This window comes from Argentina silus (genome assembly GCF_951799395.1).
Source record: "Argentina silus genome assembly, chromosome: 15".
NCBI lineage: Eukaryota > Metazoa > Chordata > Actinopteri > Argentiniformes > Argentinidae > Argentina > Argentina silus.
In genome coordinates, this window is record NC_139669.1 from 636275 (window position 1) to 661018 (window position 24744).

The 24744-nt window shown below is 42.6% G+C and overlaps 4 protein-coding genes across 4 annotated transcripts in view; 2 read left to right on the forward strand and 2 right to left on the reverse strand.

Moving 5' to 3' along the window:
- Positions 1 to 24744, forward strand: part of LOC310816463 (exosome complex component RRP40-like) — a 136974-nt gene that overhangs the window by 4954 nt on the left and 107276 nt on the right. The window lies entirely within an intron of this gene.
- On the reverse strand, positions 1538 to 9552 carry hprt1 (hypoxanthine phosphoribosyltransferase 1). The gene is made up of 9 exons (XM_083685551.1): positions 9355 to 9552; positions 5236 to 5342; positions 4796 to 4979; positions 4310 to 4375; positions 3929 to 3946; positions 3735 to 3817; positions 3248 to 3294; positions 2957 to 3033; positions 1538 to 2862 (listed from the first exon to the last, which is right to left on the reverse strand). Exons 1-9 carry the CDS (start codon positions 9379 to 9381, stop codon positions 2815 to 2817), a joined length of 657 nt encoding a protein of 218 aa, XP_083541677.1. The 5' UTR covers positions 9382 to 9552; the 3' UTR covers positions 1538 to 2814.
- On the reverse strand, positions 10263 to 15700 carry phf6 (PHD finger protein 6). The gene is made up of 11 exons (XM_083685790.1): positions 15572 to 15700; positions 13821 to 14015; positions 13599 to 13700; positions 13364 to 13497; positions 13197 to 13243; positions 12875 to 13041; positions 12528 to 12668; positions 12248 to 12352; positions 11935 to 12068; positions 11358 to 11487; positions 10263 to 11144 (listed from the first exon to the last, which is right to left on the reverse strand). Exons 2-10 carry the CDS (start codon positions 13950 to 13952, stop codon positions 11358 to 11360), a joined length of 1092 nt encoding a protein of 363 aa, XP_083541916.1. The 5' UTR covers positions 13953 to 14015; positions 15572 to 15700; the 3' UTR covers positions 10263 to 11144.
- On the forward strand, positions 16733 to 23010 carry cab39l1 (calcium binding protein 39, like 1). The gene is made up of 9 exons (XM_083686603.1): positions 16733 to 16959; positions 17920 to 18090; positions 18243 to 18407; positions 18603 to 18721; positions 18983 to 19151; positions 19325 to 19384; positions 19476 to 19541; positions 19721 to 19864; positions 20039 to 23010. The coding sequence occupies exons 2-9, from the start codon at positions 17974 to 17976 to the stop codon at positions 20228 to 20230; spliced, it is 1032 nt and encodes a 343-aa protein (XP_083542729.1). The 5' UTR covers positions 16733 to 16959; positions 17920 to 17973; the 3' UTR covers positions 20231 to 23010.

Here is a 24744-nt window from a genome sequence, read left to right on the forward strand (position 1 = left end):
TGATTTTTATTTCTCACAAAGAAGTGGTCATGAACAGATATGAATTCTGATCAATCAGCATTACATTGAATGACAATGCAGCCCTTGTAAAGGGCATGTAAAGCCAGGGGGTATCTGCTCGTGGTCTGCTGCCTGTTTGGCGTGTTAGCGTATCAGTTTCCCGGCTGCAGCGTCGATTCAAACCTGAGACAGAATTGACTCTACACATTCATACACCACATTTCCATAGCTTGATAGATATGCCATTGTTATTATTGGAATAGACTAATAAACTTGTATAGTTTAATTTACAAGATTGTTTTAGTCAGTGCTCGTCTGCCCCCTCCCCTCCCCGTCCCTCCCCGTCCCTCCTGTGCCCTGGAGGTGTAGAGGCGAGCCAGCCTAACCCAGTGGTGTGTGTCGTACACAGACATGTGCAGGCTTGTACTGAGGGTGAGTCGTCTCTACACAAATGGACACCTTGTTTGGATATTTCTGTAATTTTCGTTTATTCCTGTGATATTTGCTGTGTTAAAATGACTTCTGATGTGTAGTGGCATAATTAGAAGTGGTGAAAACCATGTATTTTTCTTTCACACACCCACTTCTCTTCCACCACCATTTCATTGAAACAAGGAAGGAAGGCGTGGCCCTCCAGCTGGGGGCGCTGTACTCAATAGTTTTGATCAGAGAATCTGCCTTTACCTGGCAAACTTCTGGCCCAAAACACATTTTCCAGTAAAACTTTATAATTAAGTTATACATTACAAAGGGCAATTATAAAGCATTTATCATTATTTTATAGACAGTTAACTATTAGTGTTTTGTGAGTTATAACTCAATGATTACGATTGTGTATCTTCACTTTAGTGAACTTGTGCTCCCTGTGAGGGGGCTGTGTTGCAGGCTGTTGTCGTAGCAGCACGTCATGGTATGTAGTGATCATGGAGCTGCAGACCGTGAGGAGCTGCTGCTATAACGGCATCACGTCATCACAATTATGGAATTGGTTCGGATTGGCTGTTTTACATGACTGGTCTGAGGAAATTCATGTCTGTAATTAACCTTTTGGAGCCCTGTGTTCTGATTAATTTGCACCTGAGTCCAGCATAGTACTGCACGTTGAAGATTGGGTCAGAGGACTTCAGCGCCCTCCTACGGCAGCAGAGGACACGTACTGTTGGCAAGGCTGTAGCAGCACGTAAATACTGGAGTTTGGCTTCATCTCGTATCCAGAGTTACTGTTCTGCTGTAGTCAGGCCAGCGGCCTCAACTTCAACACAGTCCATCACTCATAAACTGTATAAACAATCATCAATAACATTGTTACACATACCCATTACTTATGAATCAAGTGCTTCTTAAAAACACAATTGTCTGTATTTATTTGTATAGAAATTCCTGGTGATGGTGTGAAAGGTGGTTGTATAACCTCTGTATGTGGCAGGTATTTTACAGAGCACATAAATTCAACTGAATATTTTTTTTGTTTTGCTAATGTAATATTCCCGAAAAGAAAACATTGTGTTGTCCTTCCTTTATGACAGCATGGGTGGGATGATAGGGATTCAATAATTTATTTGGTGCCACAAAATCAGGACAATCTCTCTTGGGAAAAATCTTACAGTCATAGGATCAGAGAGGAGAGAGATAGAGAAAACAGTTGAGATATTACGGTGATATTACGGTGATATTCAATGTGATTTTTGTGACGCCGTAGCATGGAACTCTTTCAAACAGCACATTAAAGCTTTAAATACACCTTACATTTATAAAAGCAGATATGGATAAATCACCTTATATGGGCAATCTGGGATTGGTCCAGTAGATACATTTTTTGATTTTTAAATTAATGATATATAGCCATTGATTCTTTAAGAATATATGTTAGAAATGCCTTGTGAGCTTACACATAGGGTAAGACAGTTTAACTATCAGAACCCAAAATACAGTATAAGATGGTTTTACTACATTATTTGTAAACAATGTAATTGTAAGCCAACACTGTAGTTTTAACCATGTGTTGAACTATCATTTTGATCTCATGGATGGTCATTACTTGCTTCCATAGCTCAGTCTATGAACTTGAGTGGTTCCATTTCTCCAGCCCCATCCTTCAGCTGTTTACCCCAACACGTGGCTGGGGGGGTTGTTGTTGTTTGAATCCCAGATTGCCACTTTAAAATACAACCTTCTTCATTTACTTTTTTAATTACTACATGTATTTGAACTTGGGAACTGTGCAAACATACAGACAATATAATCTACTGGACACCTGTAATTACTATGTCTTGTGTATGAAAAGGTATTTAGTCTAAAAGACTAAAAGACACAATAAATCAAATCAATGTCAAATTAAAAGAATGCTTTGATATCTAAAATGTTGTTCAACTTCATTCTAGCTATGAATAAAGTACTTACCGATAAAAAAGGGACTGGGTACTGATCATTTTGACAGGGCATATGAGCATGGTACTAACTCAGGTTGAAGCTGGGCTGCACATGCCTCCACACACACACACACACACACAACATATGACACTCAGAAGCATGTGGTTTATAGAGTGCATCAGTGTAAGGAGGCAAAAAGGGGCTTGACAAATCTTAGGGGCAATATCACTTAGTATGCTCCTCCTCAGGACCCCTGAGCAATCAGTGTGTGTGTGTGTGTGTGTGTGTGTGTGTGTGTGTGTGTGTGTGTGTGTGTGCGCGCGCATTGTCAGCTGCACCCTTGATTTAATTTTCCTGACCAAAATATATATAAATCAGATATAAAATGAATCGCAACATCCGTAGAAATAATGAAACACAACTTGAGGTTAACTGCTGTCCACTTCATGCCTTGTACTTCTCCTTTCCTGTTTCGCTAATGACACAGATATGCTGGAAAACAGAGAGGGAATCAAATGAAGAAAAACTCAGTGATGAGTTCTGGTTGCTCAACGTCCTCAAGGCAAATTCAATTGGATTTACTTACATTCAGGTCTCTAAAGTACTCGTTGTAGTCTAACGCGTAGCCCACCACAAATTTGTCAGGAACTTCGAATCCTACAACTGCAGAAAACAGTTGACAGGAGAAACCACTGGGTTAGTGGTGTGAAGGCAGGAACAACACTGTTACATTTACTATATGTTGTCTACCTATAAAAACAGTCCCTCGTCAGATATATCACAACACGTGATTTAAGACATACTGTTCAGCTAATCAAAATCCAGGGCTATTGATTTAAATGATTTGCTTCAAGGCCACTTGCAGTGTTCAACTCACAGTCTGGTCTGTAACCGACACTCCTTGGTGTTCTTTTCACCAACAAACTGAAAGCAAAAAATGAAAATGAAGTCAAACAGGAAGACATGACAGTTGGAAGTTGCCATATACACAGACACAACAAGGTTTATGGTTGCCACACACACCCACACCCACACACACACACAGTAATTCAAAGCTCTGTAGGTGGGGCTATGTAGCACTGTTCTGTATGTAGCACTGTTCTGTATGTAGCACTGTTCTGTATGTAGCACTGTTCTGTATGTAGCACTGTTCTGTATGTAGCACTATTCTGTATGTAGCACTATTCTGTATGTAGCACTGTTCTGTGTGTTGCATAAGATCGAATTACAAATGAGAGCTATTGTAACATGACTTCAGAAAATAGAGGTTGTGAAGCTCAATCTTTTTAAAAGCAGAATTGAGGACAAGATATGACTTTACTCATTCCAACAATTCTAAGACTTGGGGTGCAACATTAGTTCACCTTGCAACTTTGACCATTTTTGGTTTGTACTGTTTGAGAAGTTCCAGCAACGTCTTCATGGTCTTTCCCGTGTCAATGATGTCCTAAAAATGAGACAAAAGAACAAGTGCCAGATTAGTGCCATACCGGTCAGAACACTGGCAAAGATTACATTATGTTTAAATTCATCTTGAAAATAGGTAGTTAACACATACCTCCACAATCAGGACATTCTGTGTAAGAATAAAATACAAGAGGGTGTTTCAGTCAAAGCAATTCAGCACATCGAAAATGTATCTATAAATATGTAGCATTCTCTCCTGCAGCCATGTAAGAATGTGACCCTGAAGGCCTCACCGTGAGCTCTGAGACAGCGACAGATAACCTCTTGTTTTACGATTGCATGAGAAAACCTTTGACACCATCTTTTGTTTGTTACACAAAGGTTAAGAAGACTACACATTTATCTGTCTGCAAACAATGGTGGCTATGATGACTGAGATGAGGTAATCGTTTCAACCAGATACCTAATATATAACAGAGGTCATAACCATTGAGTGCTTAGATCTTCTTCAACTGAGGAAATGTGCTCTCACCTTCCCCGTCAGTGTGGACAGGTCATCCCCGCCAATGACTTTGATTTCACCTGTCGATTGGTCATTCTGTGTAGACATGCAATTAAAAAAAGAGCAGGACAGGTTAGGTAAGGTCAGGATAGGTCAGAATATGTACAGTACCTTCAGTAAGTGTTCACTGCCCTGGACTTTGTCTACATTTTGTTGTTTTACAACCTGAAATTAAATCTATTTTAAAGTATGTTTTTTGTCTTGTCAGTTAATAAGTTAAACAAGTCCAGCAAGTGCGTTAAGGTACAGTGTACAGTACATGGATATTTCAATAATGTGGCAAACGAAAGGTCTGCTGTTAAAGAGTGCTAACCATTATCCCCCTAGAATTTATATGCAAGTAAACCGAACTGAAAAGTAATAGAAAAATAAAAACATAATTCTTAAATCAATGTTACTCTAACATCTAATATGGCATAAATCCTGTAGCCTCCAGCCGGGGAGAGGGAAGCTTACACAGTAGCTCTTTAGACGAATGAAGTCCACTGTCATTGGGATTGAGCGGTCGCTGTTTCGGTTCAGGGCCTTGATGTAGTCCAACAGGTCAGCGAAGAACTTGTAACCCCCCTTGAGCACGCAGAGGGCCACAATATGATGACCCCCCATGTCCTTCATGATCTCCCTGGCCAGCCTCTCTGTCCTGGGGTCACAAGAGGTGGGTGAAAGAGAGGGTGGTGAGCTGGTTCTAGTTTCCTCTATCTACTTAGATAAGAGGGCATAGTCTTGCTACTGGCATTTCTCTTTAAGCACACTCCAAAAACAGATAGAGATCGCCTGCACATATGGGGCTTATAGCAACTGAAACGGACTGCAGGCGAGCCGTGACTGGGTGTGCTGAGTTAAACTCATTGCATCATAGAAGAGTCAGCGTTGACCATTGGTGCAAAACAACCCACCTATCCAAGATGAGTCCATGTGGGATGTAGACCCTGTCCAGGTCAGCAGCATAGTGCTTTGGGATGCAGAAGAGGTCCAGGTCATACCCCTGTTCATCATCGCTAATCTGAAACAAACAGAACACAGGTCACATGCTCAGTCAGTTCAGTCAGAAGGCAATGACGTGAAAGTGTACATATGAATGAATGGAAACCCTGCTGACCTAACTATTGGTTAATAAATCATTACATTGGAGTGAGATGTGTGCGGCCTTCTTCTTTTCTTTTGAATGATACAGCAGGGAAGGATCCCTGGAGCATTGCCTAACAGGAGGTAGTGACAAGGCAGTGGGTGGAGAGGGGAAGAGCCTAGAGGTTGTTCACTTTACCGTCCCTCTCTGCTGTCTGGTTCTAGTGGTGCAATGGAATGACTTTCAGGACCAACCATATGTACATACAGTGCATTCGGAAAGTATTCAGACCCCTTCACTATTTCCACATTTTGTTATGTTACAGCCTTATTCTAAAATGGATTCAATTAATTGTTTTCCCCTCATCAATCTACACACAATAATTTTCAGGTCTCTCCAGAGATGTTAGATCGGGTTCAAGTCCGGGCTCTGGCTGGGCCACTCAAGGACATTCAGAGACTTGTCCCGAAGCCACTCCTATGTTGTCTTGGCTGTGTGCTTCGGGTCATTGTCCTGTTGGAAGGTGAACCTTCGCCCCAGTCTGAGGTCCTGAGCGCTCTGGAGCAGGTTCTCATCAAGGATCTCTGTACTTTGCTCCGTTCAACTTTCCCTCGATCCTGACTAGTCTCCCAGTCTCTGCCGCTGAAAAACATCCCCACAGCATGATGCTGGCACCACCATGCTTCACCATAGGGATGGCATTGGCCAGGTGCCCGGTTTCCTCCAGACGTGACACTTGGCATTCAGGCCAAAGAGTTCAACCTTGGTTTCATCAAACCAGAAAATCTTGTTTCTCATCGTCTGAGAGTCCTTTAGGTGCCTTCAACCTCCAAGCAGGCCGTCATGTGCTTTTTACTGAGGAGTGGCTTCCGTCTGGCCACTCTACCATCGACCTCATGGCCTGGTTTTTGCTCTGACATACACTGTCAGCTGTGGGACCTTATATAGACAGGTCTGTGCAGTTCTAAATTATGTCCAATTAGTTGAATTTACCACAGCTGGACTCCAGTCAAGTCATAGAAACATCTCAAGAATGATCAATGGAAACAGGATGCATCTGAGCTCAATTTCAAGTGTCATTGCAAAGGGTCTGAAAATTATGTAAATGTGATATCAGTTTTTTATTTTTAATAAATCAGGAAACATTTCTAAAAACCTGTTTTCGCTTTGTCATTATGGGATATTGTGTGTAGATTGATGAGGAAAAAAATTAATTTAATACATTTTAGAATAAGGCTGTAACAATGTGGAAAAAGTGAATGGGTCTGAATACTTTCCGAATGCAATGTACATACACACACACAGGCGCGCACACACACACACACACACACACACAAAGGACAAACGCACAAGATAAGAAAGTGCACTCTTGATAGCAGCTGCAGACTCTCCTCAGCACTGATCCAGGGTGAGAGGGTAACACTACCCTGAATTCTTGGAAAGAGGAATCACTCCACTCCAGTCATGTACAGCATTCATTTAATGTATCCCTTCACTTTCAATAACGTACTTCACCAACCGTCCAACTGGCAACGACTTCTGGACCCATAAAAGATGGTTCTCAACTTAATTCTCTCAATTCATGGACACTGCTTCCTTTCAGAACTACCAAACTAATTATATAAGGAATATATGCCATATGTTTTCAAATCCAATTTTCTGTTGAAGGGTAAACAGCCCAGCACTTGAACCCTGAGACCTTCATTAGAGTCATGTGACGGCAGTGTGGCTGGACCAGGCCTTGAGGTGGTGTGGGATTGGGGTTGGATCACTGGGCCTAGCTGACAGTTACACTCTGTCTAAGACCACATAAAAGGCCTACTTATGATGGTGTACTTACAGCATAGTATAGTCACATCACATTAGAAGATACTATGGATGACGCAGAAAGTCAAACCCTCGTTTGTAGCTCAGGCCTACATGTATTATAAATGATTGAGGGTTAGGGTCTGATTATTAGGGTTAGGGTTAGGGTTAGGGTCTGATTATTAGGCCTAATGCTGTGTTGACTTGATCGTGGGACAATGGTGTGTTGTCCTTCCCATGCCAATTTAACTTGAAATACATCCAAAATGGAGGACTATGCATTTTGGGATGAACTGCTAGGCTTTGTCCACACGCAGACTGAAGTAACGGCCGAGAGGGAGCATCTGCCTGAGGACTAACAGGCTCAGTAGGAGACTCCCGTCCTCCTGCTGTCGACCGCAGGTGCTCCCTGGAGCCTTGGCTGGTAGCGAGCGTTGGGGTACTGAGTCAGGAGGCTGACGGAACAACAGTCAGCACCTCACACCATCTCAACCTCACACCACCTCAACCTCACACCACCTCAACCTCACACCATCTCAACCTCACACCATCTCAACCTCACACCACCTCAACCTCACACCATCTCAACCTCACACCACCTCAACCTCACACCATCTCAACCTCACACCACCTCAACCTCACACCATCTCAACCTCACACCATCTCAACCTCACACCACCTCAACCTCACACCATCAGCAGACATTAAGGGTTCCCATGTCAGGCTACTAATACTGCAGACATTAAGGGTTCCAGTGTTAGGCTACTAACATCGCAACGCTTTAGTCTGAAATGTACTGTTTTTTTTTTTTTGTTTCTTTCAGTTGTTACTAAAAGAGTAAGAGCCTCTAAAAGACTACACAATTACATGAACAATCAGTTGATTAAAAATACTGAAATCAACTCCTAGTGCTCCTTAGGCAGTCACATGAGCACCAGTAACCTTGGGTAGGAGTTTGTGAAAACAATGTGTATGTTGTTACAATTAAAATGTGAAGATAGCACATGTACCATTCCTCCCCCAAAGCTCTCTGTTATCTCTTTTAAAACAAGGCCCTCTCAGATCTACGGTCTCTCCAAGTTGTGTGTTTGCAAAACCTGCATTCAGACATGTTATCTGTCATCAACAGTTAAACTACTGGCAGCATGTCTGTCCACCAGACTATACAGGACCAAATGATAGCAAAACATTGTCTGGTCTCTAATTTCTGTTTCTGTTAGAAACTACAAAGTAGGCAGAGAGATATGGTAAGATAGTTAACTCAAGAAACAGATTCTGTCACTGAGGGTTTGCATGGAAATGTACGTTCATGTTATACTGTGTGTTGTACTTGCATTAAAGTCAATGTAAACATTTGATGAGTAAAAGCTAATCTTCTTGAAAATGAGGGATTTATGATGTGAGCACATCAGTTATACACGTTGCTGTACGTCGACCTAAATAGTGAAAAGAAATTAGGACATCATGCTTTTTACAGCAGAGCTCAAATACCCCGACCGTAGGCGGGTATTTTTTCTAAAAATAAACCTCTGGGTTCAGTATATGACTGAACGTAATTCGATTGACAAGCGATGCCTCACAAAACGCTAACTAATTATTTCAATGCAGTGCTACGAAGATCTATCCATATATTTAGCTACTGTAACAATGTTTCAGTGCAGCAAAATGTGGAACAAGCAAACAAACAACTGTCTGAACATTAACTCAGGACGAGGAATGATCATTTACCAAGCATGCATTGTAATGACATCCATATACTCCTTACGATGTTGAATGATGAAATGGTTTGCTTTTGTTAATTATTAAAAGAACAATAAAGTGAAGCTGTCCTCCTCGCAGTGATCCGTCCTCCCGGAGGAACAGCATCACATGTGCCATGCGTGCAGCACGCGTACCGTGCCCAGGCCGCGCAGCTCAACATACACACATCATTGTTAGCCACAAGAACATATGACAACCATAAGAAGATCAACGTGTGGTTACAAAGTTTGAACGTGGCAATCAACTGTTTGGCCGAGATGTTGTAATAAATCGGCGAAGGCAATTTCACAAGGGCGAACGGCGCGTATTTTTGTAGCAAAAAAAGCGTTTCGCGACCACCACCTCAGAAGTCGTCATGCTCCCTCCGCTCCGTCTGACTCACCACGATACAGGGGCTGCTGGTCGCCATGTCGGGGCTGCCCGCGGCTGCGACGGCTCGCTTCTCACTGGACGAAAACCTTCAACTGCCTCGGGGTCCGTCACCGAAAGGGGTTCACCTCTTACGACAGTACACACCACCTACGTACGAGTACATTAGCTCAGTACATTCTTCCGCTAAAAGGCTCTGCGGGGCGTGCTGTTGTTGTAGTGGCGCCGAGAGACGAATCAGATCGAGGGAGGCGCAGATGCACCGCCCTGGAGAAGCCCTGTCACCGTGTCATAAAACATGTCGACTCAACGCAATGCGGAAACTTCATGATTTCCAAATACTACGCGAGTGTCAATATCTAAATGGTTTCTTCACACGATGCCCCTATTAGCATGTCATGAATGTCAAATTGATCAATAACATAAAACCTTTTTCTCAAACTCGGCCCGGCCCTCTGCTGGATGGTGATCACTTCACCCAGTAGGCCCCTACATTCTGAAATAAAGAACATCCCAGGAGGGTAACTGACTATTCATTTTTCACATCCTCAGGTATAGTTGGACTAAACACTGTTTAACTGCAACTAAGCATCAAACAGGCCTATGTCCGTGAGGAGTGCTCTGCTGAATAGGGGGCAGGGGCTTCAACACTTTGCACATCCAGGTACCTGTGACATTCCTCACCCTCCAGCCACCATGTTACGAAAGCTGCTCAACACCCCCCCGCCCCTACCATTACAATATTGGCTGACAAAACCCTGCACTAAGAGCTCAAATCACAGTTAAAAGTTTGACATTGTAATGACACTCCTCTTGATGGTGCAGAAATATTCTGAATGACGAACAAACACTGCCCCCCAATGGACGACCTCGAAATACACTTTGCAATGGATTAAAACACAATGTCACCACGTGTAATACAAAATGTCTATTGTATATTTGCGATCATTCATGAATACAATTGTGGACACTTAGAATAGTACAAAAATGCAGTCAATCCTTCTCTTTTCTTTAAAAGATCTCTACATTGCCCTGTTGGAGCAATAGAAACATGAAAACCACTTGTGAAAGTGGATGAACAATCCAAGTGCATGCTTGCTTAGGAACTTTAATCCTGACTCTACTATAAAGAAAGCCACGGATATTCAATATTATTAATGATGATGATGATACAGTAGTAAAATATAATACATTTCATAGAAGAAAAGGGTAAAACAAAAAAGTAATTTCTTGAGCGGATGATTACAGCAACAAAGTAATCAAACTATGATTTGGAGAAGAGAAAATAGAAACAAGTAGAAGGCAGCCTCCTTGAAGTAGAGGTCCTTCAGAAGAGCTAGAGGAAGAAGATGTTTGTATAGGAGGACTAGGAGAGCAGGGCACATGGGCAGATACAGTGACAACTTTGATAACTTTGTCCAGTCATGTCTTCATTAAGAGCAATACAACATGTATTAGAGTGAGACCACAACTGAGCACTGGCCACAGTTCTCATGCTTCTCTTGCCTCCTACCGCAGCAGTATTTTGCTCTTAGCAAGAGTAGCACAGTCAGTCTGTGTCATAGCTCATCCATGAAATTTGAAAAGTATGAAATAAGTTCATGAAGAAGGCAGGGAGCTGACATGAAGAAGGCAGGGAGCTGACATGAAGAAGGCAGGGAGCTGACATGTGCATCTGGTTGATGAACTGCAAAGGTGTGTCTCTTGGAGGAAACTGTACGTGAGTGGAACTCAATATAAAAATATCTCTTCTCCTTCTTTGATCTCCTGTCCTAGTATCCTTTTGTCATCCTTGACCACCGTCTGTGGAGAGAGAACGTCGACAACTGAATAAAACAGTGCTAGAACTCTATTACTAGTATTGAACTCATCATCATATATCTCTGTACCCGACTGTGATGTTTAAATTAACTGATGATGTCTTCCGTTAGTATCACGACCAGGTAACTTTAAATTGTCCATGGAATGAGTAATTTCTTTCACAGTTGTTGACCTTATTGGCCAGGTATGCCATACCTAGTTGCCATTGACTTGTGATGGCGCTGTTCCCCCGTGGTCGATGGCTGCTCTCTCTCTACTGCGACTCTCCCTCTCCTCGTCCTCCTCGTCCCGCTCCTCATTTCCACTGTGGTTCTTACAGTACAGTCTAAGCCCAAAACATGGCAGGGTCATACAGAGGCTAAGGGCTCACTGTTCACCTCAATACAAACAAACTACAAACAGTAAAAATACATTCTCTATAATGCTTACATTATGCTTTCATTTTCATCCCAAGGGATTTGCATCCCCAGTTTATTCATTATCCAGTATCTCACTAATGTGAACTGCTTGACATCAAACCAGGATTGAACCTTAATTGGTACAGTCTGTTTACATTCCTTCAGCCCTTCTGCTTCAGGTAATTGTGTTGCAAACAGCATGGGAAGCTCAAGGGGTGCTATTCCCAGGGTTGCAAAAGTTACTTTTCTCAGAAAACGTGGGTGGGATGCCGAAAAGCCTGTTTCCCCCAGTGGGGGCAACATCACATTTACCCATAGCCATACACACTCATCTGACAACTGGAAAGGGGAGAGCAGAGGGGGGTGGAGCTCACTTGTAGATGCCGCGAGCCATGTTCTCGATGTACTTGGCCTTGTCTTCCACGCCGCAGTGATAGTGGTAGGTCTTCACACAGGCCTTGATCTCACATCCGATGGTGGCGCCCAGCTGGGCACAGAGGGTGCATTTCTAAAAGAGATCAGTTGTATCAGTCTGACTGGTAATATTCATGACATTCCATTGATTTGGTTTCAGGAAAGTCCTCCGGCATAAGTCCTAGCACTACAACACGTAATCTACTTATCCATGCGGTCGTCTTCACATAGGACAACAGATCTGAATCCTCTGTATGATCTCCGATTTCTTACCATTCTCTTGCCCCTCTTGATTTCCTGGATGACCGTTTTGATGTCAAAGTTCCCAAATTCAGCTCGTGAGGTGGTGGTGAGCTGGACTGTTCCCGATGAGAAGAGCTGAGGGATCAAACACCACAAGGTCAGGTGACAGGGTGAGGAAATTATGAATATCGGTAACACACCTTTATAAAAGATTGTGCTTTGCCACTCCATACATCTTGCATGAAGGAACGCTCATGGGAGAAATAGCATCAACTGAACTGATAGACTTGAGATTATAGACAAGACTTACCATGCACTTGTAATGTGCAGCAACCTTTTTGGCATTGTCGGCATGGAGTATGCCCCGCGTTTCATTCTCCTCCTCGCCATCGTGGCAGAAGCCACAGCGCTGGCCACCGTCCCCAGTGCCCCGAAGAGGTGACCTGTCTCGCTGGAACACACCACACACAGGTAGACACACCTCAGACAGGTAGACACACCTCAGACAGGGCTCACACATCATCAAATCATCAGAATACATATTCAGTGAAAGTAGGTTTCTCCTGAAGGTATATAATGGTTCTCTCCTCAAATTTGGCAAGGCCAAAGTGAATCAGTGTAGGGTATTCTGTTCTCAGTGTGTGCGCGTGATCTTACATGCGACTGAGAGGAACTTTCATCATCTACACCCTGTGAAGAGGTAGAGCGGGTGTCCTCTGATTGGCCACGGGATCCAACTTTGTTTCGCCCTTTCTCAAATCTCCCACGACCCAGACTCCGCGGCGGGGAGGTGTCGGAATCATTGGCCACACCACCCTGTTCATCTGAGAAATACAGACTGGATGGTGAATATCAACCCGCTCTCGCCAACATTGGATGTTTTCGCAGTGTTGGCTTAGCTACTTTACTAGAAAAACGGAGCAACAGAACTGGTTCCTTTGCAACTATTCTGCTAGGCAGCATGCCTACGAGAACATACCTTCACTGGCTTCCTGGGAGGCATCCCGGTGTTTGCGACAATACAAACTACAGTCAAGGAAAAAATGAAGACACATTTTTTTTTTTTTATTAGAATAGGCGAAAAAACAGCCATGTCTTCCTCATCTCCATGTTTGTAACAGTTGATTGATACACAAATGGACTTACAGGTAGATCCCCTGCGAGGGATTCTCTTTAATCTGGGCCTTGTCCCATATAGCGCAGTAGTAGTGATATGTCCGCCGGCAGGTTTTCACATCACAGCCAATAGTAGCACCTGGCCTGTGGCAGGACGAACACATCTGAGGGGGGGAAGAGGAGAACATCTGGAATGTTCATAAAAGAACTAACTACAGTCACTAAGGAACCAAAACACAAGTCAAATATCACCATGAACACTCACCAGTTTATTCCCCCTCTTGACCTCCTTTTTCACATCCTCAATGGAAAATCCTCCAATGTTCTCGCTGTCTGAGTGAGATGTTACCAGGGCGGAGGAGAAAAGCTGCACAGACCAATAAAAACAACAACATGGTGGATGGTTAGATTGACATCGGGTTACCTCATGGACAGAACCCCTGTGAGTGGCCAGGGCACTAGTGCTGGATCAGTGTCCTCTCCTCACCATGCACTTATGGTGGGCTGCCACCTTCTGGTTGTCCGAGACTAGCAGCTGTCCACACTCCTTGTCCCGGTTCGTTCTGCAGAAGGCACACTTTCGCAGGCGGGCTGCCGCTCCCTTCCTCTGTCCCGACATGGTCGGCCTCTCTGGTTCCCTCTCTCCCCTCGTCTCTCTCGTGTCTGACTGTGAATGTTCACTCTTCAGGAAAGGGGCAGGAGGAAAACAGGCAAAAACAAGAGGTATTCACTTGACGGCATCAATTGTTTTATGTCGCTACATTTGTGGAAAATACAATACATCATTTTAAAATACAATATATCACACTGCTTTATAAAACTGATGTTTATGAAGTAGGGCCAGGTGTATTGCATTATAGTCATCCAATGGTTAATTGAAGGAATGTATCTGAAGGCATTTAAAACTCTCAAGGTTTCTAAAATGCAATTGTGGATCAATCAATGATATGCTGCTCCTCAATAGGTTGTGGGGCAACATGAACATGTGTTGTTGTAAGAGAACAGCTGTAAGAGTTAGATTAATGTGATGGAGGCTAATAGGAACAGTTCCCATGGACTGTTAGTGAAGATGTCGTGTGTGAGTGTCTGAGAGAAGGCACACATTATTTGGGGAAATTGTACACAAGAGCAAGAAAAGATAGAAAACAAATTCTTAATAAGAGATATTGGTAAATGGATCACCATTTTATTATCAAAAAGTGTAGGGCGCACAATCCTTAGCAGGCCATGTAGACCTACAGGGAACATCTATGCATGTTAGTAATCAACAATAAATAATGAATTGATTAAGAAGAAATTGGGGTTGCAATGTCAATTCATGAGAATGTAATATATTCGTGTTTTAATAGAAAATAAAATGATGACAGGATATTCAGAGAGAAAGCTGCAGTTACAAAAAAAACACAACCACAAGAATCTGGATCACATCACTTCAAAACTGTGCCAGAGATTAGAAAAAAAAAGAAGGTTATAATAATATTTTAAATATGGTTCATAGATGGCCTAATGGGCCTGTGATTTCTCGGACAACATTTTCTCCTAATAACGAAAGTGGGTGTTTTTAATCACAATGGCATGCACCGCAACGCCTTGGTTGAGGCTGCCATGATAGCTCAGGAACAGGATTTCACAGCGGCGGGCGGCTGCAACGCAGCACAACGTGCATGCACACTGCCAAGTAAACAGCCAAGGACATAGTACCAAACTCTCAATTAATTTTTTAAGAATCACAGATGAACACATTGTGATAAATGCTACGATGGCCTCGTCGAGATTAGTGATATAGTGATCAGCGAATGGGAAAGAAACATCGCAAAAAACAGTCTGGTCAAAATACTATTTATTTCTGTGTAAGTTTTGATATAAAGGGGGTGTGTGCCTCCTTCAAACTGTATCTGAACACTATTTGGATAGTAAGCTCATCTTAACACGAATTATAAAACAAGGCCGTCTACGCAGGATACAAAGAAAGGCAGCTACGGTGAAACACAAGAAAATCTTCTACATTTCGATTCGTTTATAGATCTCTTTCATTACTGTATATCTATGTAAAGCATGATGATAGGCGCGGGTAGGTTTTCCCCGCTTTCGAGGCAAAGAGCGCCATACGTGATGTATTCACATTCAGCTGGAAAAGCGGAGGGACTTTGGCGAGCTTGTCCGCCAGCAATTCCCATCGGCCTAAAACCTAACAATAGTACCTTGTCAACAATACCAATAATTCTTTTGAAATCTTACCCGTTATAATGAGATTTCGCAGAGCAGGGTGGATGGAATGGGGTGAAAGTGTGTTCAGGACTGTGTGGTTTCTTCTCTATGGGTTTCTAGCTCCCCTTTCAGCAGTGATCGCTTGTGTTCCGTTTTCACCACCACTGCGTAGCATTCGAGTGACGTTGCGCATTGCAAAAACGTCTGCTAAACACGCCCCATTCCCTATGCTCGCACTTTTGTCTTCAAATTATTTACAAACCAATGATGCCCCGGGCAAATAATACTTTGCTCTCTGCCACATACTACGTTTGGATTACAGTAGGCATGTAGTATTCTAATCAATGGGACCGGATCTTTAGCCTTGATGGGATAAAAACATCTAAACTAGTGAAGCATAGACAAGGTTTTGGTGAAGGCTGGGAGGTATCGAAAATATTTCATTTGTAACATATTTTTAATCATGTTAAAATATGCTAGTCATTTTTTTATGGCCTCATGCGCAACACAAATGTAGACAATATTTGAATATTGTTGCCGAGATCTTTAAACTCTTGACAATCAAGATTATCAAGAAACTCAAATATTTTGACTCAAATATATGTTATATTTGAGTCAAAATGTGGTTAGGCTTGATGTCGCAGGGTTTGATGTCGCAAAAGTAAATGCAACTTCCATGTATGTATCTTTGTATGAACATGACAGTTATTCAAAATAGCAGTGATGTAGGCCTACAACTGGTCAACCTGGTTTTTGCATTGGAGAAAATGTCAGACTACCCGTAGATACATGGACATGTTTTGCCAATATTGTTTTGTCAATATGATATAATATCTGGGGAGACTTTATTCTGAAATTCGAGGTGGGCTTTTGTTTTTGCACTACATATTAAACATTTTGGATTACCTTTCAGTTGTGCTTGTGAAAATAATCTCCAAACACTCTTGAAACCTGAACAAGCCTCTAACCGCACTTATCAATGGTTCTCCACGATTATCAAAGTAACGTAAAAGTAGTTACAAAGTAATTATCATAAATACATTATCACTTTGAACTACAATTCATTGAACTAAATGCAACTTTGTTTCCAATTTTGGCGTTGGGGGCGTGATGGAGGGAGGTGTGTCATTTCATTATTTCAGTTGGATTGGCTGAGAATGATGTCAATCGACATTGCAAATGAGGCTCAAACAAAACATCCCGCCCCCTCCCGGAACGAGGAGATAGGGGAAATGAAGTTGTCTGACAACAATTAGCCAGCAGAAATACTTTTTAGGTCACGAGAAAATACATTTTGGACGATAGCTATGAAGATCATCAATTGGTGCAGTTTATACATTTAGCATTAGTGTACCTACACAACCACAAATATCGCTTTGGATATCTGAATACTTTTTCGAAGCCGCCTCTTCTGCTTGGTAAGTGTCAAATGGTGCTAACGTTAGCTAAGTCAGCTAGCTACAGCTAATGGCTCGTCCTTTATGAGTGAGTGTGACTCCCAACATCGCTCTGGTGGCTCTTCGGCTGGCTAACTAGCGTTGCAACTTCCTGAATATTGTAGTTGGCAACCTACGTTATTGTGGTTTCATCGAGTAAATCTTTTCACAACTCATTAAGTTAGCTTTGATTGAGTTAGCTAGCTGGTCGAACAATATCATTATCTAAACTTCTGGTTGACACAACGACTCAAACTACCAAACTAGCCTCCTTACGAGCTCTCACTGTCAGTGTCAGTGCCATAAGGTTAGCTAGTGCATCATGTCTGAAAACTAGCTTGCTTGCTAGCCAAACGAAACAATTTACCACCCTTAGACAAGTGTATCTCGCAATAAGAGATCAACACTGTCTGTCACGGATGTCGCTCGTATGAATCTGTTCGTGTTACAAAGCTGGCAGAGAGAGACAGTGCATTGAATTTGCCAGCTAGCGAGGCTACATTAGCCAGCAATCTAACTTCGGTGGAAAGATTATTACAGCTAACGTTGCATAACATGAGATGAGGCACCAAAGCTGGAAAGTAGTTACCAACATATTTCTTCATTTGCCTGTGGCGATGGGTGGGGGCAATTAGCTGTCAAAGCTAGCTATCTGAAGTGGGATCTGACCACAGGTTGTTCATCTGACAGTGCATCTTATCATTGAATGTTGTCATGATGAGAAACTGTAGCCTAATTTGTCTGACGTGTGTGTTGTTGAGAAGAATGTGAGTTAGTTGTAAAGTGCAGGATTGCCTCTTTTGCCAATGAAAGAGATGTAGCATAGCCATGGACACCACCCATTTAGATTTTGCCACTGATTTTGAGTGATGATTAAAAATATGCACAATAAAACAAACATTTAACAATCTCTCATCATCGTCTCTCCAATTTTATCCAAAGCAAGGAGGTGCCTTATTCATTTGACATCCAGACTCGACTCATCTCCTTCTCAAAATGCCTTTCCCCTTTGGGAAGTCTCAGAAGAGCCCAGCAGAGATTGTGAAGAGTTTGAAGGAGAATGTGGCTTATTTGGAAAAGCTGGATGCAACAGAGAGCAAAAAGTGTGAAAAGGTCAGCTGAAATCTGTGCTTGCCTTTTCAAGACAGTTGACTGGAAATCTGCTGTGGGCATTCGTTGTTCATAACGTTCTTGTCACACACTAACATGTGCAGCTTCATATGTGTGACCTTGTGTCCCTTAAAATTGTGTCCCTTTTTTCCCAGGTGGCAGAGGAAGTGTCTAAGAACCTGTCCTCCCTGAAAGAGGTGCTGTGTGGCACAGGTGACAAGGAGCCCCAAACGGAGGCAGTGGCTCAACTGGCCCAGGAGCTTTACAACACCAACCTCCTTATTGCTCTAATCGCAAACCTGCAAAGGATTGATTTTGAGGTGGGGAAAACGTTTTTTTTAATTTTTTTTACTTAATTTTTGTGCGTGAAGATGTATTATTTGTATGTAGGCCTATGTGGTTCAATTTAAATGGGGCCTACTGCGGATCAATAGCCTCTATGAGAGGGATGAGCCTAAAAGCTGAAAAGTGATCACACATCAGAACTCATAAAGAACTTTATTGTTTTACCTCAGGGGAAGAAGGATGTGGTGCAGCTGTTTAGCAACATTGTGCGGCGTCAGATTGGCACCCGCACGCCCACCGTTGAGTACATCTCCTCACACCCACAGATCCTCTTCATGCTGCTGAAAGGGTGAGTCTCAAGGCTGCACACCTGCTGCCTCAGATCAGAACAGCCCTGAGTGCCAAGTTAGAGAATCACAGTTAGATGATGGATTGATCTCATTTGGTTTGTCATGTCCTCATTAAGTCCATTTGTAGGCCCTTGGTTTGATTATTAACTTGTTGACAGACATGCAGACAGCCACACCATATATTAAGAAGATTGAATGAGTAATATACACACACACACACACACGCTTGTATTTGAGCACTGATATGGATATGTCTGCAGGTACGAGAGTGCGGAGGTGGCCCTGAATTGTGGGATGATGCTGAGGGAGTGCCTGCGACATGAGCCTCTGGCGCGCAGCGTGCTCTTCTCTGAGGACTTCTACTGCTTCTTCCGCTACGTCGAGCTCTCCACCTTCGACATCGCCTCAGATGCTTTTGCCTCATTCAAGGTATGCTGCGCCTCTATTATGGATAACTAATCCAAAGACTATCAATTCCTAATAACTAACCGTCTATAAACTGAGTATAGACCCTTACAAACCCCAAAATATGTAATGTTTCACCCTGTTGTGTTGGAATAATAATGGTAATGTTTTTATTCTTGTCTGTAATATGCTGTTAGGATCTTCTCACAAGACACAAGATCATGTGTGCAGATTTCTTGGAGACCAATTATGACAGGGTGAGGATACCTTTTTGCATCCCAACGTGGATTTATGTCGGATGTTTATACCAAATATTTTTCAAACTTATTTTGAACAATTTTATTTTAGGTATTTACAGAATATGAGAAGCTTCTGCATTCCGAAAACTATGTCACCAAACGGCAGTCCTTGAAGGTACTCTTAGATGACACTTTGATTGTTGCCATTATTACGTTGGCATCAAGCCCTATTTTAGAACACTTGTTTTTTGAGGAAGGCTGTTACTCATTGACCTACATCTTGACCTCAAATACATTACTCATTGATTTTAAACTAAGAAATCATTTTATACGACTGATGAAACTATTTTGTAGCTCCTGGGAGAGCTGCTGTTGGACAGACACAACTTCACCGTCATGACCAAGTACATCAGCCGGGCAGAGAACTTGAAGCTGATGATGAACATGCTCAGAGACAATAGCCGCAACATCCAGTTTGAGGCTTTTCATGTCTTCAAGGTGTGTGTGTGTGTGTGTGTGTGTGTGTGTGCGTGCGTGCGTGCGTGTGTGTTTCAATGGAGAGGCTTAGGCAAAGGGTAGAAATGTTGTCCTCAAAGTTATGCTTGTCGTATAGTTTTGAGTTACTTGAATATACAAGCAATTTTCAAAAGCTTGTCATCTATTGATTCCCAGGTGTTTGTGGCCAACCCCAACAAGACTCAGCCAGTGCTTGACATCCTGCTGAAGAACCAGGCCAAGCTGGTGGACTTCCTGAGCCACTTCCAGACTGATCGCTCCGAGGACGAGCAGTTCTGTGATGAGAAAAACTACCTGATCAAGCAGATCCGCGACCTAAAGAGGCCCACACCACCTGAGGAGGCATAAGGGGAAAGAGACGCGAGTTCAGGGCACAGGTGGTGGTAGAAGTGGTGGTGGTGGTGGTGGTTGGGACCTTAGAGCATTCAGAGAGAGTGAAAGCGAGAGAGGCATGCTTCACTAGAATCTACATAATACTCTTCCCTCTTAACTTCAAAAATAGGAAAAGATATTGTACAAACTCCTTCCTCATCCCTTTAAAGTTTTCTATGCTCATGTGGGAATGGAGGTGAATTTGAGGCGCAAGCAACATGAGTCACCCAGGAACCGTTATTTAAACCATAGAGCCGTTTCAACGTACAGCTATGAAATGCACATAGTCAGACGTTGTTATGTTAGTTCGACCTTAAACACACCATTACCTTTTTTAACAAGCACAATCCAGATATGTGGTCAATATGAAACTGAATACACTCTCCCTTATTAAGACATGGCCCCTGCAAAGCTTACAGGAACTTTGAGATGGATTTGAAAGCTATTTCACAAAGATGTCCTAATGATATTTTAGGAACTAGAACTTTGAATAAATATATTTTTGCTGGGGTTATTCTGTAGTTTAACATTTAAATTGTAACTGTCTTGTTTCTGACACCACACTCGACTAATTCCATAATATTGGTTTATTGCTTTATAAGCTCTTTTGTTGATCCGGGAATTTAAATATATGGATGATCTCATTCATTATGACAATGCTAGTATTATGCTTTGCTTGGGATAGACCCTTTGGTCAGAGTAGTTAATTGTAATCTTTAGTTGGATTGACCGTTCCTAACAACAACCAGTGAGTGTTTGAAGGGTGAAAGAAGTTATCCTGCTGTGATTTCTGTCCAAAACAGGATGCATAAGAGGTGACAGTAAAAAGCAATATCAGAACTAATCATGAATCAATGAGATGTCCGTGGTTTTTAGTTGGGGAGGGGCTAGTGGGCGCAACTCGACTGAAATAGAAACAAGGCATCAGATAACGCTCCAGGGTGACCATCGGCAGCCATCAATTCTTTGCAAATGCGGGCAGTCAGGATACTCTGATTGATCACAATGGGAGCACTCTGGTTTTTTCCCTGGATGCTCGCTTGAGTTTGCAGTTAGGAATTGGTGTAAGATAGGATTTTTCTTTTTTTTTTGTTGAAATAATCATTTAATGGTATTGCTCTGCAAAAAAATTAAAAGATGTAGCCTCAAACAATATTACTAATGCATAGTATCTATGGGACAAGAGTAATACAACACAAAAATAACACTGTAATGCTGTGAGAATGTTTCAGAGCATCAGGATCTGCCTGGGTAATGATACTCCTGGACGCAAGTATGCATGGGTTCATCATCAGCTGCATGCTGTATTCCAGGTTTCATTCTGTTGCAGCTCAAGCAGCCAGGTTCTGGTAGTCAGGATTCAGATGAGAGGCCTTGAAACATTACATTTTTCATATAATGACCTGCACTGTCAACTTCAATGAGCCAGATCAGAGGGATGCTTGTTTAATTCATTACCCTAGTTGGCCACATTCTCACAATTGGGGTTCTACTCATGGTTCGCACCTGTCAATACCTTGATCAATAATTACACATTGTATGTTGTCCAGACAAACTACAACATGGGATTCTCGCGAAATAGCAGCATTTTGCCTTACCTGGAGTCACTTAAGTTGCATAATAACAGATTTCAAAAATATGTTGTCTGTTTGCACAATTTTCTAGTATATACCTTGGGTTTTGAGTTCATAAGTGCTGTGTTCTCTTCTTTCCTTGACAAGATATTTTATTTGATATTTTGGATAAAGAGCAGTGGTTTGTATTATGCATGCTAAATAAATCAATGTTTTTGTTTAAACTTAAACAGGGAGTGGGACCTGGTTTTCACAAGGGGAAACCAGACTTTTCAACTAAATGTATTTGTTGGGTGCCTCAAATGTCAATTCATAATGAATTACAGTATAGGCCCTTCAGAAATATGAATGTTGCCTTACTTTCAGAAACTGAATTTGATTGTGAAGACCATGTATGTGGAGGTCTAGATCTCCTCTCAGTTTGATTAAACCAAAAGTAATGTGAGAAGGAAAAGAATGCATTTCAAGTCTGAAACATATAGCACTGATTTCACAGACCCCGATCCAATTGATTTAGTGATCAAAACATGTGAATGAATTAATGAATAACTAACAATGTGATTTTATGAATATAGATACACCTTGGATGAAATTCATCTAGACTACAGAGTCTGACCCTCAAATGTATTGAATTAATTTTAGTCCAGGACTATTTAAATCATGGCCATGAAACCAAATGATTATAATCTTGAACAAACGTGCAATTTAGTCAAGTAGTGGGCTTATCAGGGTCCTTGAAATCTTTTTTTGGAAATCCATATAACCTTTTTTATGGTACAAAATTAATTAATAGAAGTGATTAATCAAAAACCGATTTATCCACTAGAGGAAAGTGGTTGTGCCCTTCAGAATCTCATACAAAGCAAAGGTTTACAGATGTTTGTGTGACCTGCCTCTGGTTACTTGACAAGTGTAACAACTCATTGGCAATATATATTGTGAAGACAGATTCCTCAAAGATGAGATCAAGACTAAATTATTTTTTGGTGATTCAGAAATTTCCATTTTTGAGCTGTTAAAGTTTGTTGTGCTTTACTTTTTCACTCTGTTGCCTTCCTATTTTCCCATAGACTTTGTTTTCCGAATATTTTCTTTTCTGTGGGAGAGGATTAAATGTGTACATAGCTTTATTTTAAAAGGTGAAAGTGTGGAAGCATATATAAAAATAAAATGTTAAGACACCACGTTGTTTGTCTTCTCATTACAATCCAATATATCGTATTTCAAAGTTGTAAGATCAAAAATCCCTTTACGACAAAAAGTGTCGGGCAAATCGTTGCTAAATGTGTGTTATCTTGTCAGTCAGTCTTGCTTGTGTCGTGCCTGGTGATTGGTTGTTGAAGTGCCTGCGCAGGAGTTCCAAGGCAGATAGACTGTTTGTGTGTCTCTGCTTCTCCAGCTTCAGCTCTGCCTTGGTCTCCTCCAGCTCTCGATGCAACCTCTGTAGAACTATGTTGTGCTCCAACCGTGAGGCCTCTTCCTGCCTCTGCACCTCGGTCTTCAACTGGTTTTTTAGCTTCTCTATATCCCACGCCAACTTTGTGTTCTCTCTCCTAGTTTCCTGTTCTTGTTTTGTCACTTTTTTCAGCCTGTCACTTATCCTCCTCTTCTCCTCTGTAGTGCATTTGACCTCTGCTGCTTGTGCCTCTCGCTGGGCAGCCATCCTGCGGCCCTCTGCCTGCAGGGCCTCCACGTGCAGGGCCCGCCGCGCTGCTTCTTGTCTGGCCAGCCCCAGCCCCTGCTCCCTCTCCTCCAGTAGGCCCTGCAGCCGTCTCCTCTCACCCCCCTGACGCTGGGCCTCCGCCAGGGCATCTCTCAGCTGTGCTTTCAACCTGCTTCTGTCCTCCTCCACCTCATGCAAAGCTTTCTGCAAGACAACAATGTCCCGGTCGTTCCAGATGCACCTTCTGCTCTCTCCTTCTCTGCCACCCCCTGCGTCCCCCTGACTCTGGCTGACATCTGGATCCCCATGGCCTACATGCCCAGAGCTCAGCTCCCCTTTCTCACCCTCCCTTACAATCCTTCCAACCAGTGCTTCTTTTCTCTGCTCCTCCTCTCTTTGCTGCACCCTCTGTAATGCAGTCTTGTATATGTCCTGCCTCCTGAAGCTCCTCTGAGGTCCCAGATGTGAAAAGGATGATGGATCTGGAAACCTGGCTGGGGCCTGCAAAGACCCACAGCTATCATCTTCCATGAGTGTGAGCATGGAGAAGCGAGGGGGAAACAGCGTCTCCACCCAGTGAGAGTCGTCTGATTTAAGTTCCTTTGACATGTCTCCCCGTCTCACTCAACCACACGTAGCTGTTTGGAACATGAATGTTACGATTAGTATTCATCAATTTGACAACTGAGTTGCTGTCTTGTTATGGTAAATTGATAACAAACATTTCATTCTACTCAACATTAGCTCGTATGCTGAACAGTAGTATTTCGGCTTAATATATTTATTCCTGTTTTCTTGAGATACTTAACAGGTACAACTGCAACGTTATCTTTCCAGCCAGGCTGTCATTAGTCACATGCCAAGTCGTACCTCCGTATAGCAGATGAAGATGAAGACAGCAGATGAAGATGAAGGTTCGACGTCCTTCTGGTCGGACTGACTGACTGACTGACTGACTGACTGACTGACTGACTGACTGACTGACTGACTGACTGACTGACTGACTGACTGACTGACTGTTGAACCACCGCGTCATGTTCCAGGAAGTAACGACAGGGCGGGAATGTTCGAACAGCAGCTCGAGGCTCCTCCCTCCTCTAGCTCCTCCTCCTCCTCCTCCTCCACCGGCGCGAGCAGAACCGTGTTATGGAAGGAGTCGCACTCTTGATGATTTCCTCATATAACGTTACATTAAATCACCCCGGGCGTTTACGGATCACGGAATTAATTCAATTTAATTGAACAAAGCTCAC